The sequence below is a fragment of the Pan troglodytes genome, chromosome 11 (genome assembly GCF_028858775.2).
Source record: "Pan troglodytes isolate AG18354 chromosome 11, NHGRI_mPanTro3-v2.0_pri, whole genome shotgun sequence".
In the NCBI taxonomy this organism is placed as follows: Eukaryota; Metazoa; Chordata; class Mammalia; order Primates; family Hominidae; genus Pan; species Pan troglodytes.
This window is the reverse complement of record NC_072409.2, coordinates 23,788,383-23,803,749: the sequence shown is the minus strand read 5'-3', so window position 1 is coordinate 23,803,749 and position 15,367 is coordinate 23,788,383. Positions and strand designations below refer to the sequence as shown.

Here is a 15,367-nt window from a genome sequence, read left to right as displayed (position 1 = left end):
GTTTTAGCAGTTATATTCTGGTGTGCCTAGCTGTAGCTTTTAAAGTATTTTTCCTGCTTGTGCTTGTTCATAGCACATCTTGAAACTGTGACATAATATCTTTCATCACAGCATTCATGCTCTTCTCTCTCATCTTGTTCAGGACTCTAATGATAAGTGTTAGACCTTTTCACTATATCTCTAAGACCCTTCTTGGTATTTTTCCATTCTTTTGGCTCTTTGTGATTCAGCCTGGATATTTTCTACTGACTCGTCTTCTCCATTAATCTTGCCCTCATTTGTGTTTAATCCTATCAATGGAGTTTTTTTGTTAACCCTATGTTTCATTTAAAAATCAATCCAGTTTCTAATTTTTTTATCTTTTTTTTTTTTTTTTTTAAGAGGCAGGGTCTTGCTCTGTTGCCCAGGCTGGAGTGCAGTAGCACAATCACAGCTCACTGCAACCTTAAACTCCTGGGACCTAAGACTCCCAAGTAGCTAGGACTATAGGCAGGTGCCACCATGCCTGGCCAGTTTTTAAATGTTTTGTAGAGACAGGGTTTTGCTGTGTTGCCCAGGCTGGTCTCGAACTTCTGGCCTCAAGTAATCCTCCTGCCTCTGCCTCCTGAAGCACTGGGATTACAGATATGAGCCACCATGCCCAGCCTGAGTTTTTAATTTCATCCATCATAATGTTCAGTTCTATAATTTTGTTTTTTTTAAAAATAGTTTCCAGTTCTCAAATGAAATTACCAATCTTGTCATCTATTCTCCTCAATATTTAATTGTACTGCTTTTAAAGTTCATGTCTGCAAACTCTAATATCTGGTTCTTTTTTTTTCCTTTTGCTTTTCAGTCAGTTGGTCTTATTTTTTGATATTCATGGTAATTTTTCATTAAATGCTAGACATTTTGAAAAATGAAATATTGAAGAGATATACAAGGCTCTGGATCTTCCCTCAGGCAGGATTTACTTTTGCTTCTGGGAAATGTAGGCTTGAGATAAACTTGACCCTGGGCTTTGTGAGAGCTAGTCTAGTTGTGATTAAACCTTACTTTCAGGTTGTAGCCCTACAGGGGTTTTAGCTGAAAACCTGTGTGTGTGTGTGTGTGTGTGTGTGTGTGTGTGTGTGTGTGTGTCTGTGTGTGTGTGTATAAAACCAGGACTCCTCTTTCATGGTGAGTCCTAAACCTCCAATTTTTGTTACCCCAAGCTGTGAGACCTATTTTTTTTTTTTTTTTTTTTGAGACAGAGACTCGCTCTGTCTCCCAGGCTGGAGTGCAGTGGCACGATCTTGGCTCACTGCAAGCTCCACCTCCCAGGTCCATGCCATTCTCCTGCCTCAGCCTCCCCAGTAGCTGGGACTACAGGCACCCACCACCATGCCCCGCTAATTTTTTGTATTTTTAGTAGAGATGGGGTTTCACTGTGTTAGCCAGGATGGTCTTGATCTCCTGACCTCGTGATCCACCTGTCTCGGCCTCCCAAAGTGCTGGGATTACAGGCATGAGCCCCCGCGCCTGGCCGCTGTGAGACTTCTGAAAGCTCTACTCAACTTTTCAGCTACTTGGACTCTGCTTAGGACTCGGCAGGTGCCTCAAGGGGATAAGAAGGCTTCGGTGCTCATCTCCTCTCTCTACTTTTCTCTTCAGCATCTTGGCCCCTCATGTCCTGACTATGTTGATATCTCTCTGATGCATTCAAACACATTTAAGAGAAAAGAACAATTGCTTTTAAACTGCTGTCAGCAGGAGGGTTGGTCTGATACAAGCTAGTTTACCATGATCAGAAGTAAATCCAGCTGTGGTTTCCATGATTATTTTTATTGTTACTATTTGAAAATCCTTCAAAGAAAGATGTCACCCTGTGGCTGAGAGCCCTTTAAAAAAGTCACAGGATGGAGGTTTCTTTGCATCCCTTCTGTGAAGGAGTTTCTAAATTATCAAAGCAGGAAGTGACATTTAAGGAGCATCTTTTTTGTGTAAAGCACCTGCTACAGTTGTTGCAGAAAGCAGTCCAAGAAATAAGGAATATGGGGTTTGCTGGGGAAGGAAAGTGGGACCTTCGCATGGGAGGAGGTGAGGAATGCATAGGACAAGGGGAATCTGGGTAAGAGGGTGGGTCCAGGGGATACAGTATGAGAATGGGCAGTGGAAGAGGACTCTGGACATGAGGTCCGGGAAAGTGAACTGTATCTTCCCCCAACAGATGCCAGTGGGGTCTCATCCCATGGGGAAGAGGTGCCACGATGCAGTGAGCTGACAACTCCACACACATGTGGTAGGCCTCTCTGCTTCCTTCCAGCTATAGTTCTTTTACCTTTTCCTGCTAAATATTGCCAACCTTCTTAATATGGTCATCTGGATGTCCCATAGGCCCCTCCAGCTTGGAATAGCCCAAAATTAAGTGATCTGCTGTTGTTGTCAACTTGGCCTCAATACCACAAGGACCTCATTCCCTAGAATCTTCTTTCCTGTATGGTTCTGAGTTAGAATTGGCCAGCTTTGCCTGATAAATATGACTCAAGGTCCTCTTCTTCATCCTGACTGCTGCTGCCCTACTTTAGGCCTGTATCACTGTCTGTCCTGATTGCCTATGCAGTCGCTTAATTTGTTTTGTTTTGTTTTGGTAGAGATGGGGTCTTGCTGTGTTGCCCAGGCTGATCTCAAACTCCTGGCCTCAAGTGATCCTCCTGCCTCTGCCTCCTGTATTTCTGGGGCCACAGACATAAGCCCAGCCTCTTAATTTGATTTCTGCATTAGTCATAATCCACTTGGGAGACAGAAACCACATAACAATTTGAATATGAGAAGATTAATATAAATACTAACTAGAACAGGGGATTGGAGTAATGAAGGAGTGGTAAGAAGTCAGGAGAGCTTTAAAGAATATAGGAATAATGGACATAAGGAGCAGCCAGCACCCCTAGAACTAAGAAAGAACACCCCCAGGCTCTATCCCCAGCTGAGATCCAGATGTTGCTGGGAAGGGCATGGCTGTGACTCACAGTGGCAGAGAAGTCTGGGAGAATGTTCTAGAAGACTGCCCTTGGGTGCCAGGGAAAGCTGTCATGGAACAGTGTCTGATTAGAGGCACACCTATTTGTGGGGGACACTAGGAGAAGCTGCTAGTTGCAAAGTGCTACTGACCACCATCCTCTGCAGGATTTCTGTTCTGGAAAAGTTGCCTGCACTGCGGGAGGGTGATGTTGGAGAAGCTGTGAGCTCTGTGCTGTTAAGATGAGCCCAGCACAACCAGGAAGGAAGGCCTCTTCCTCCTCCCGTGTCTCTAGCTCCCCCTCCTGACAGAGCCTAGCATTGCACCAACTACCAAAAGAAAAATATTTAAAGGGCCAGCTCCATTTTTGAAGAGCAGGCGATGAACAGTCAATTTGGGGTCCAGAGTAATAACTGAATGTCATTCTACCATTATCGAGGGGCCGCATAACCAAGTTGTTAAGAGTGTGGACTCTGCAGTTGGGTTTCTTGAGTTCAAGTCTTAGCTCTGGCACTTAATGTGAGTTAGTGTAAACCTTAAAAGATTTATTTAACCTGTGTCTCAGTTCCCTAATCTGTAAAATCAGGTAGTAACAGTTCTAACCTTGTTGGGTTATTATGCTGATTGGGTTGATATTGATGAAGCACTTGGAAGAGGATCTGGCACAGAGTAAGCAAGGAACCAGGCTGTCTATTGTGATTACTATTACACTCAAATCGTGGTGGCATGCGCCTGTAAGTCCTAGCTACTTGGGAGGCTGAGGCAGGAGAATCGCTTGAACCCGAGAGGTGGAGGTTGCAGTGAGCTGAGATCGCACCACTGCACTCCAGCCTGGAAGACAGAGGAGACTCTGTCTCAAAAAACAAAACAAAACAAAACAAAATCCATCCTTCACATTATAGCCAGGATGGGCTTTTCATTGAAGGTATGAATTTTACTCCACAATGCCATGGCATAGACATCATATTCCTTTATTCTTCTCTTTTCTGAGGTGGGGAAGGCATAAGGAGTGCTAATTAATAAGTTGTCTTCTGGCCGGGTGTAGTGGCTCACGCCTGTAATCCCAGGACTTTGGGAGGTCGAGATGGGCGGATCACCTGAGGTCAGGAGTTTAAGACCAGCCTGAACAAAATGGCAAAACCCCGTCTCTACTAAAAATACAAAAATTAGGCCGGGCGCGGTGGCTCACGCCTGTAATCCCAGCGTTTTGGGAGGCTGAGGCGGGCAGATCACCTGAGGTCAGGAGTTCGAGAACAGCCTGATCAACATGGAGAAACCCTGTCTCTACTAAAAATACAAAATTAGCCAGGCATGGTGGAGGGTGCCTGTAATCCCAGCTACTCAGGAGGCTGAGGCAGGAGAATTGCTTGAACGCGGGAGGCAGAGGTTGCTGTGAGCCGAAAGTGTGCCATTGCACTCCAGCCTGGGCAACGAAAGAGAAACTCCGTCTCAAAAAAAAATTTAAAAAAAAAAATTAGCTGGGTGTGGTGGCACGTTCCTGTAGCTACTTGGGAGGCTGAGGCAGGAGAATCCTTGAATCTGGGAGGTGGAGGTTGCAGCCAGCCAAGATCATGCCACTGCCCTCCAGGCTGGGTGACAGAGCAAGACTCCGTCTCAAACAAACAGACAAACAAACAAAAAAAGTGTTGTCTTCCAACTCGCCTTGTTTGTTATGGTCTGAATGTTAATGTTCCCCCAAATTCATGTGTTGAAATCTTAACTCCCAAGGTGATGGTATAAGAATTGGGGTCTTTGGGAGGTTTAGGAGGATTAGGTCATGAGAGCAGAGCCCTCACGATTGAGATTAGTGCCCTTATGAAAGAGCCTGAGAGAGACCCCTCGCCCCTTCTGCTATGTGAGAACACAGCGAGAAGCGCCCTCTATGAGGAACAGGCCCTCACCAGACACTGATGCTGCTGGAGCCTTGATCTTGGACTTCCCAGCCTCCAAAACTGTGAGAAATAAACTTCTGTTGTTTGTAAGTCACCTGGTTATGGTATCTTCTTTTAGTAGTCTGAACAGACTAAGGCACTGTTCATAGTACAAAAGTTGGAAATCAGGCTGTGTCACTTTGTTGCTTAAAACTCACCTGTGGCTTCCCATTATTTTCAAGATAGAGTTCAGCTCCCTTTCCCTGGATACAAAGCTCTTGATGCTCTGCCCACTTCACCTCCCACCAAACCCTGGCTCAGGTTTTCACTTGAGTCTTTCCAGACTTGGTACTTTGCTACCCTCATGCCCTCCCAGGTCGTGTCCCTATTTTCCAACTTTGCTGATTGTATTCCCTCCTTCTGGAATATCATCCCTTCTCCTTTTAGCTAACTTCCCTTCAAGCACCATCGCCTCCAGGAAGCCTTCCATGAATCCCCGAGTCAGTTGCAAAATGCTCCTTTGTCATTTTGCTTTCCAAGTTTTTGCCCTATTATGTCAGAGTGATACACTTCCGTGCCTGGCTCCCTGGCTAATGTGGAAACCATGTGGGGTCTTCTGCATATTACTCACAGTTGCATACTCCGTGTTTCAGCACAAGCGGTGCTGCGTATCTGCACTGGCTATGCATTGCATAACTCTAGGGCTGCTGTTTGTAGAGTTTTTCACAACATGCCCTGCTGTTCCCTATGGCCCTGAGCATCAAATGGAGTCGCACAGTAGGCGAGCAGAATTGTGCCCTGGAGCTCTGGACATTTATGACAGTGGCCTGTTATACAAACTGGCCTCTCCTAATATAGCACTTCCCTGTTAGGTTGGTTAGGAGTGACTGAAACAAATGTGTTAATGCGTTAAAATGACAAAACCACATTTCTTTCCAAGAGGTGCCAGGGTCTAATTGCTCCATGTTTTTGGGAATCTCAGAGGTAGGGCTGGCAAAGGGGGAAGGAGGAGAGACACTTCCTCTGATGTGACCAAGGACTTTAATTGGAGGCGGCTCCCCCCCACGGTGGCTTTTTCAGAAGCTGGAGTGACTCTTGGTGGTGGCACAGGGATGGCTCAGACGTCTTCTCCTCCTGCAGGGGAGTTTCTGAATCAGTCTTCATGACTCCTGTCCACTGCCCTCTTCCTCATGGAAGCCCAGCAGCTGTGCAGCTGCAGGGACCACGTGGGTGCCGCCGGCTAGAATGCTCATGGCCTCCTAAGGGTGCACGCCTTGAGCATCATGCGGTTGTCATAGGGGAGGCGTGGATGTCTTTTTGGTACAGCACTGTGGAGAGAATTTGTGTTCAGATCTGAAAGAACAGAGGAATAAACTTATCCTGGGTAAAGGCTTTGAGTGATGCGCGTATAACCTATCTTGGCCATACTCCACTCAGAGACTCCTCAAATCATTAATCGCTTTAAAAATAAAAGTTTGCTTGTATGAGCTAAGAATGATCTCGAGCTGGGTGAAGCAATGGAGATTTTAGAGTTTACTCATTACCTCAGCGTGGCCCAGCTGATCCTTATACACATCCACAGATATCATTTGTTGAATGTCTTTTTTTTGTTTTGAGGTGGAGTCTCGCTCTGTCGCTCAGGCTGGAGTGCAGTGGCGCGATCTCGGCTCACTGCAAGCTCCGCCTCCTCGGTTCACTCCATTCTCCTGCCTCAGCCTCCTGAGTAGCTGGGACTACAGGCGCCCACCACCATGCCCCGCTAATTTTTTGTATTTTTAGTAGAGACGGGGTTTCACCGTGTTAGCCAGGATGGTCTCGATCTCCTGACCTCGTGATCTGCCCGCCTCAGTCTCCCAAAGTGCTGGGATTACAGGCGTGAGCCACTGTGCCCGGCCTTGTTGAATGTCTTCTTTGTGTGGGGCCATATGCATTCACTTACACACGGTGCCTGCCTTCATCCTCCTAACAGCCTGCACAGTGGGCAATATATTATCGTTATCCTCATTTTGGAGAGAAGGATGCTGAGGCTTAGAGAGGGAGGGTCGGCGACATGCCCAAACTCAGTAAGCAGCAGAGGCAGAGTTTAAACTACCATCTAATAAAGTACCACAAACTCAGTGAGAAATTAAATAAATCAACAAACGGCCATGGAGGACTAAAGCCAGTGATTTCAACAAATATCTACCACCTAATAACTAATCTCTAATAACTGATAGAGTCTTTAGGCTGTGTTGTTCCAGGCTTGAGTAACTACGCCCTTTCCACACTCCCAGAAGGCTGAAAGAAGTCTGACTATGTCCCAGCAGGAGGTGGCCGGGGAGGCCGAGGCGCAGAGAATCATTCAGGTGTTCCTGACACTATCACACACCCACGTCTGGAACCTACTGAAGGACCGTGGATGATGCTGTTCGAACATTCTTGGATTGTGGAAGCCAACAGTGGTGGAAGACCCCTCGCTGGTCTTGCGGCAACAACAGAAGATCTTGGACCCCATGTTTTGGTGGGCGGTGGGAGGAGGAAAGGGCACTGGGGCTCCTGGCTCTGCAGCTCCAATCCCAGAAACCCATTGTTATTTAAGCGCTGGGTCATAGTGGGCCCTTCCCCTCTCTCTGACCTGCTGTAGCTCCCTGTGGCCAGCAGTTCCAGGCCCACCTGCCTGGGCCCACCACTCTGAGGGTCAGTCTTTCCTCAACTGTGCACATTTCTCCTACCTGTGGAAAGGACATGGAGCCTCCACTCTGCCAGTCTTTCCCTGTAGCGTTGCCTTCTTGAACCACAGATGTTGGAGGTCCAGCACAGTTCTCTGGGCAGGGTTGTTTTCTAGATGAACTTAAGACTGTAGCTGGAAAACGTGAATCTCTGCTTTGCCAGGTCCTATGGCAGCAGAACCCCAGGAGATGCGGCAGCCCACACAGACAAGCTTGTGTTTAAAGGTCAGATTTGCCTTCTCTCTAGGTGTATGTGTGCTCTTGGGTTGGTTCTGTAATCTCTTTGTGCCTCACTTTATTTTATTTTATTTATTTATTTTTTGAGACAGGGTCTTGCTGTGTAGCCCAGGCAGGAGTGAAGTGGCATAATCATAGCTCACTGCAGCCTCAAACTCCTAGGCTCAAGTGATCCTCCTGCCTCAGCTTCCTGAGTAGCTGGGACTACAGGTGTGTGACACCGTATCTGGCTAATTTTTTTTTTCTTTAACTTTTTGTAGAGACTGGATCTTGCTATTCTGCCCAGGCTGGTCTTAAACTCTTGGCCTCAAGAGATCCTTCTGCCTCAGCCTCCCAAAGTGCTGGAATTACAGGCATGAGTCACTTTGCCCAGCCACTGGCCTCCCTTTCTTATCTGGAAAATGGGAACAGTAATACCACCTTGGAGTAATGAGTGTTTAATTGTCTGTAAACTGGCCGCTCTGATGGGAGGTGCCCCAAAGTACTTTCTGTGCTCATTGTCTTCCCATATGGTTTGTTGGCTCCATTATTCCAGCTGGGCCCAGGTCCCACAGGAGCATGATGATGAAGCCCAGCTTTGCTGGTCCCAGTCCTGGCACTGCCACTAACTTGCTGTGTGGCTTTGGGCTAGCCCATACTGAGGCCCCCCGCATCTGCAACAGGAAGTCAGTGGGCTGCGTCATCTATCTTTCCAAGGATTCTCCCAGCTCTGATGACCGAAGGTTGTAAGTCTATCTTATTCCCAACCTCCTTTCTCTTTTCCAGGCTCTGGCCTTCTGCTGTTGCTCCCCTTTCTCTGTGGCCAAAGCCCCACTCTGGAAATTTCCATCATCGGTGGTCGTGTGTCGATCACAGCACACTGGGTTCACTCCATGGCCTCATCCTTGGGTAGTGACTTCCCACCCGTCCAGTGCTCCTCTCCAGCCTCAGTCACCAGCATCTCCTACTTGGATTATTGCAACGGCTCCTAAGCATCAGCATTAAGCACCAACACAGATGAATCCTCCTCCTACAGACATTAGATCATGTCACACCTCTGCCCAGAACCTCCCAGTGGCTTCCAGTATCATGTTGAATAAAAGAAAAGTCTTTCCCTGGGCCTGTCTTGAAAAAACTCATAATCTAACCATTTATCCACTTGTCCCTCACTGTCTCCTGCTACTTTACCCTTCACCCCTTTCCCGCCACACCAAACACACCACTGTTTGCATTTCTGCTGGAACGCTCTTCCCCTAGAAATCCACAAGACTCATTCTCTCACTTGTTTCAAGCCTTTGCTTAAAGAACACTTTATCTTTTTTTTTTTTGAATGGAGTATCACTCTATTGCCCAGGCTGGAGGGCAGTGGGGCGATCTCAGCTCTCGCCTTTGGGGTTCAGGCGATTCTTATTCCTTATTCTTATTCCTTAGCCTCCTGAGTAGCTGGGATTACAGGTGCGCACCACCATGCCCGGCTAATTTTTGTGTTTTTAGTAGAGACGGGGTTTCACCATGTTGGCCAGGCTGGTCTCAAACTCCTGACCTCAGGAAATCTGCCTGCCTCAGCCTCCCAAGTTGCAAGGATTACAGGCATGAGCCACCATGCCTGGCCATGAACACTTTTTCTAGTGAGGCCTTCTCTGGCCTATTTACTCTATTTAATTCTCTCTGTTTATTCCCTCTGTTTAAGCCTCCTCCCTGCTCCCAGCACTCTCTATTTCCCTTCCTCACCTCATGCTTCTCTGCACCCCTTGTCATGTTCAGAAGTAGCCTAGAATTTATTTATGAGCACGTATTCACTTTCCCATTAGTAAACCCAGGAAGGCAGGGAGTCTCCTGTGTTCACTGTTGGGTCCCCAGTGCAGGGTGTAGGACAGGTGGTTAACAGCTTTTAGGGCATGGTTGGATGAACCTGTATGTATCTCACTTTGGTCCAGGGTCCAAGCAGGTGCTGTCACCAGGGAGCAGCAAAGAATGTCACAATCAGTAAGACACCACCTGCCTCATCCACCTGCCAAGCTGATGGATGGCTTTATGGATGACTTATAGGGTTGCTTTTGGCTGCCTTCTGATGGGACCACCTCTCTTCTCCACCCTCTCCATCCCAAACTTGCTTTTCCTCCTCTCATGTTTCCTATTTTGGGGACAGGTACCACTATTCATTTTGTGTCTGCAGCTAGAAATGGGGCACCCCTTACCTCCCCTCCGCTCACATTCATCAAGGCCTTTTGAATCTATCCCATAAATATCTCCATTGTCAGCCACCCTCCATTGCCATTGCCCTCACCACTAGCGCCTCCTGCCTTTGGATCCTGACCACTGCTTTCTCACTAGCCTCTCTGGAGGCTCATCTGCAACCAGAAGATCTGCCCCTGGTGCAAATCCTGTTAGGTCACTCCTCCTCTGCCTTAACCCCTCAGTGGCTCCCCTGTTCTGCTGCTCGAACTTGTCTGAGGATCTGCCCCTGTCGACTTTGCCAGGTCCGTTCATTCCAACTCAGTCACTACTCTTCGGCCATAGGAGCTGCTGGCTGTGCTCCAGACTGTTTCTTACTGTTCCATCCCTGTGCCTCTGCACAAGCTGAAACCTGCACCTCCATGTCCTCTCCTCATGACACTTGAAGACAGCTCAGGTGTCACTTCCTTCAAGAAGCCATTCCTTTTTTTTTTTTTTTTTTTTTTGAGACAGAGTCTCACTGTATCACCCAGGCTGGAGTGCAGTGGTGCGATCTTGGCTCACTTCAACCATCCTCCACCCTTTGGGCTTAAGCGATTCTTTTGCCTCAGCCTCCTGAGTAGCTGGGATTATAGGTGCACACCATCACACCCAGCTAATTTTTGTATTTTTAGTAGAGACAGAGTTGCGCCATGTTGGTCAGGCTGGTCTTGAATTCCCGATCTCAAGTGATCTGCCCGCCTCTGTCTCCCAAGTTGCTGGGATTACAGGTGTGAGCCACCATACCCAGCCAGGAAGGCATCTCTTAAACCTGGGATGAATTGAGGCATTTCCTTTATGGTTCCCTTGTCCCCTGGGCTTCCCTGTGTCCTGGACCTGACTGTCATTCCAGTGTCTGCCTAAACCACAGTGGATGCTCAGTAATATTTGTTGAATGGACTGTATTTTCACTGCCTATTTGCCTACAAAAAATCAGTGATTAAAAAAATTTGTTCAGCATATACTTTTTGAGGACCTACTGGTGCCAAGCACTGACTGCGGTGCTGGGGATACTGCCGTGGACAAGAGCAACAGAGCCTCCCTCTCGAGGAGGCAGGGGTGGGTCCAGCCCACCTTCGGGTCCCAGGATGCAACACGGGGCTGTGTGCAGAACGTGTATGCTCTCCATACTGATTGAATAAATACAGGAACATTGTCTGACTGTTGGACAATGGTACGCTCAATCCTTCACCCTGTTCTCCCTTCCATGAACAGGCTTTTTTTTTTTCTTTAATCTCAGAAAGTTATGGGAATAGAAACAGAACACTGACATTCATTGAGCATTTGGGCAGGTCCTTTGACATTGCTGAGCTCATTTCATTTTCCTCTCCACCTTGCAAAGCAGGACTTTGTCTGATTTTCCAGATGGAGGGAATTGAGCCTAAGAAAGGTGACTTGCTCAGGTGTGGCAGCCAAGAGGAACAGCTGGGATTTTAATGTAGTTTTATCTGAAGCCAGATTCTATTCTGTCTATACAATTCCAGAATGAGATGTTCAGAACCACTTTGACCTCCAAGAGTTGATGGTAAGTGGTTTTTAAATGGAAAGGCTCCATCTGAAGCCTGGCAGAACAGCATAACAGTTAAGAGCACACTCCTTTTTTACTTAGATGGACTTCAGTTCTTAATTCCTGTTGCACCTTGCTGTGTAATTTCGGGCCGTTTAGCTTCCTTGAACCTCAGTTTTCCAGTCTGTGCAATGGTATGGTGAAACCTACCCGCAGAATGCCGTTGTAAGGATTTGGTGACATAAAGATGTCAAGTGCTTTGCAGGGTATGCGGTACACAGTAGGCGTTTAATATCACTGAGATGCTGGCTGGGACAGAGTAGGGGCGGGTGTGGTGTTTCTTGCATTACCAGTGCCCGCCTCTAGAGGGAAGCAGGAGCCAAAGAAAAGGGCCCTTGGGCTGTCCCCAGTGGGCTGTGAGTTTCAGGTCTCTAGGGACCCCACAGCACCTTGATCAGAATAAGAAAGATCAATGAAGTCAAACAGGAAGTCGTCTGGAGCTAGGGGAGCCCTCAGGAGTCTTTCAGCACAGCGGGGGAGACTGAGACCCAGAGACAGAGAAACAGTGGGGTCAAGGCAAATAAGGGGTGCTTCTTGTAGCAAAGTGAATAGGTGTCCAGGAGTTGCGGGGACATTTTCTGTTTTAGTACAGAAAAATTACCCCCTCTTACCCTTAGGTCTAACCTATGAGCCTCATTCACCTGCAGCTGGCAGAGTGGACAGGAGGCTGTCTGTGATGTCACAGAGTGGGGGAACCGGGGAATGTTGGGGACAGTGGGGTTTGGACTGAACCACAAAGGCAGGGAGGAGGGAGGACATATGCTGAGCCCCTCTCCAGCAGTCCATTCCTTTGTCCACCATGCTGTAATGTCCACTGTGCCTATCAGGTTGGCTGGAGTGGTTCTGCCTCACATGTCTCTTACCCCTTTTGGGTTAGTAGGCTAGCCAGGTGTGTTCTTCTTCTGGGGCTGCTAGAGGAAGACACAGCAAGCCCCACTGTGAAAACACATTTCTAAGCCCCTGTTAGTGTCCTATCTGTTATGTTTTCATTGGCCAAGCAAGTCACTTGACAATTTAGTTCCCTCTCCCCAGGAAGGGGATGTTGGTGAATTCCTGACTGCTGCCACCTCCTCTCCTGTCCTGGCCTCTGTGCTGTTGTGGCAGAAACCTGCCCCAGAGTGGGCTGCAGATTCTCCCAATGTGATTGGATGGGGCCCACCCAGGTAATTGTGAATTATCTCAAGGTCACTGATTAGCAACCTTAATTGTATCTTCAACTTTAATCTTTTGCAGTGGGGTCATTATTCTGTCTACCACTGTGTTTAAACACTTGTATCAAGAAAATAAAAGAATGAAATAATTTCCCAATTCTTAAAGCTGGAAAAAGAGCAACAAAGTAAGGAAAAGAAAGTATAAGATTAAAAGCAGAATTTACTAGAGTATTAAAAAGCAGATCTAATTAATCAAAATCTTTTTTTGAAAAAAATTAACAAAATAGAAATACTATGTAGCTTAATCAGGAAAAAAAGGAGAAAGCACAAATATATAAAATTAGAAAGAATAAGGGGGGAAAATTGTTGAAACAAAAGAAATTTTAAAAATCTTTAGAGTCCATAATATACTTTTATGTAAAAAACTTTGAAAAACTATGAAGTAGATAGTTTTCTGGGAAAATAGTTTATTAAATTGACTGCATTAAAGATAGAAACTATCAATTTCTGTAGAAGAAATTTATTAAGCAACTACCCTCCCCCAAACAGGCAACAGGTCCAGAAGGTTGCACAAGGAGAGTTTCACCAAGCTTTTAAAGACCAGTTACAGTACTACATAAATTGTTCTAGAGCATATAAAATAAAACTTCCAAATTCTTTTTGTGAAGCAAGTGTATATTGATAACCACATGTGATAGGGATAATCCAAAAGAAAATTACAAGGCAATGTTACCTACCAATACTGATACAAAAATTCTTAATAAAATATCAGTGAACAGAATCCAACCTCACAGTATGAAGATAATAAATCATGATCAGGTGAAATTTATCTGTGGAATGGAAGTTTGATTCGATATGAGTAAAGAAATTGTGATTTTTTTTATAGATGCTGAAAAAAGAAGAGGGAATTGATGGATATTATATTAATATGATAAAATGGCACTCTCTCTCTCTCTCTTTATCTCTACCTCTATGCCTTTGTCCTAAACCCAACTTTTTCCTTAATTTGCAAATACTGGAGCTATTTAAAATCAGGAACGAAGCACAGATATCTACTGACTTTAACATTGTAGCGGTGGCATTAACCATTGCAATCAGAAAAGGTAAATTGGAGACATAAAAATTAGAAGAAGAAGAAGTTAAAGTATTTCTACTTGCAGATTACATAATAGTATTACTGGTAAACCATCGGAAAGCAAAAACAAAACTACTCAAACAATGAAAGAATTCAGAAGGGAAGCAAGGCATACAATTAGCATACTGAACTCAATAGTGTTATTATACGCAAGCAATAACTAACTACAATAGTGAGAGAGAAAACTTCATTTACAATAGCAACAAAAGATAAAATACCTAGGAGTAAAGTTAATAAGAAATTTGCAAAATTAATATAAAGAACTCTTGAAAATAGTCCTGAAAGCCAACAAAGTAGGTTTGAACAAATGAAAAGCCATTGGTTGGTGGTTAGGAAGAATCAATGTTATAGATGTGTCAGTTCTTCCTGATTTATAATTTTCCCTAATTTGTAAATTTAGCACAATCATGACGAAAATAACATCAAGATTTTTTCTGAAGCTAGACAAATTGATCCTAACATTTACATGAAAAAACAAGCAAGAATAAAACAGGCATTGGGCGACAGTGAGACTCCGTCTCAAAAAACAAACAAACAAACAAAAAAACAGGCAGACTCCCCAGTGGAGTAGAATAGAAAGTTCAGAAAGAGACACAAATATATATGAAAATTTAGTATATGATAATAAAGGTGTCATCTCAGATGGATGATTGGACCAAAGATATTCTCCTTAATAAATATGCTGAAATGACTATATAATCATTTGGAGAAAGTGTAAAGTTAGATCCATACTTCCTAAATACATAATAATAAATGCCAAATGGAATAGGTTATATTTCTGATGTATAATGCTATACAAGCAAACGAAGAAGTGTGGGTGAATTCCTCTATAAACTGGATGTAGGGAAAGGCTAACGACAACCCAAAGTCCAGATTCAATGAAACATTAATAAACTTGACTTTGAGGAGCTAGTATTTCTAGTATATAAAGAGCACGCAAAAATTAACAGGAAACAGGAAAAAGAAAAAAGAGTGGAAGACATAAACAGATCATTAATAAAAACATATAAAAATGACCCTTAAACATATGAATAGATGTTAGTCTTCACTCATGGTAAGGGAAATGCAGGTTAAAACCAAAATGAGATACCGTTTCTCACCTGTAGGATTGGGAGAGCCTAAACAGTTGCTGAGGGCATGAGGAAACAGGTATCTCAGATATCATATACTCTTACAGAACAGAACTTGGTAGCATCTAACAAAACTGTATATATCTTTTCCATTTGGCTCAAAAGTCCATGCTGAAAAATTAACCCTAAAGATACACCGCATTAATCCGTTCTCATGCTGTTAATAAAGATATACCTTGGCCTGGCACAGTGGCTCACGCCTGTAATCCCGCACTTTGGGAGGTCGAGGAGGACGGATCGCCTGAGGTCAGGAGTTCGAGACCAGCCTGGCCAACATGGTGAAACCCCATCTCTACTAAAAATACAAAAATTAGCCAGGCCTGGTGGCAGGCACTTGTAATCCCAGCTACTCGGGAGGCTGAGGCAGGATTGAACTGAGTTCAATCACTTGAACTCAG

General features: G+C 45.2%; 1 protein-coding gene and 1 long non-coding RNA gene across 2 annotated transcripts; one reads left to right on the top strand and one right to left on the bottom strand.

Annotated features, from left to right (window-relative positions):
- Positions 1 to 5,872: 5,872 nt before the first annotated feature.
- On the bottom strand, positions 5,873 to 7,415 carry TEX53 (testis expressed 53). The gene is made up of 2 exons (XM_024345846.3): positions 7,234 to 7,415; positions 5,873 to 6,201 (listed from the first exon to the last, which is right to left on the bottom strand). Exons 1-2 carry the CDS (start codon positions 7,340 to 7,342, stop codon positions 6,098 to 6,100), a joined length of 213 nt encoding a protein of 70 aa, XP_024201614.1. The 5' UTR covers positions 7,343 to 7,415; the 3' UTR covers positions 5,873 to 6,097.
- Positions 7,416 to 7,448: 33 nt separating this feature from the next.
- On the top strand, positions 7,449 to 8,891 carry LOC107976759 (uncharacterized). The gene is made up of 2 exons (XR_001720977.3): positions 7,449 to 7,781; positions 8,559 to 8,891. It is a non-coding gene; the product is annotated as an uncharacterized LOC107976759 (long non-coding RNA).
- The last annotated feature ends 6,476 nt before the right edge of the window (positions 8,892 to 15,367 follow it).

Excerpts from the sequence above, each read along its gene's own strand:
- TEX53 (XM_024345846.3), bottom strand. The coding sequence starts at position 7,342 with ATGGGGTCCAAGATCTTCTGTTGTTGCCGCAAGACCAGCGAGGGGTCT. Across the intron at positions 6,202-7,233 it reads GCATCATCCACGGTCCTTCA|ATCTGAACACAAATTCTCTC; the intron begins GTAGGTTCCAGA and ends CTGTTCTTTCAG.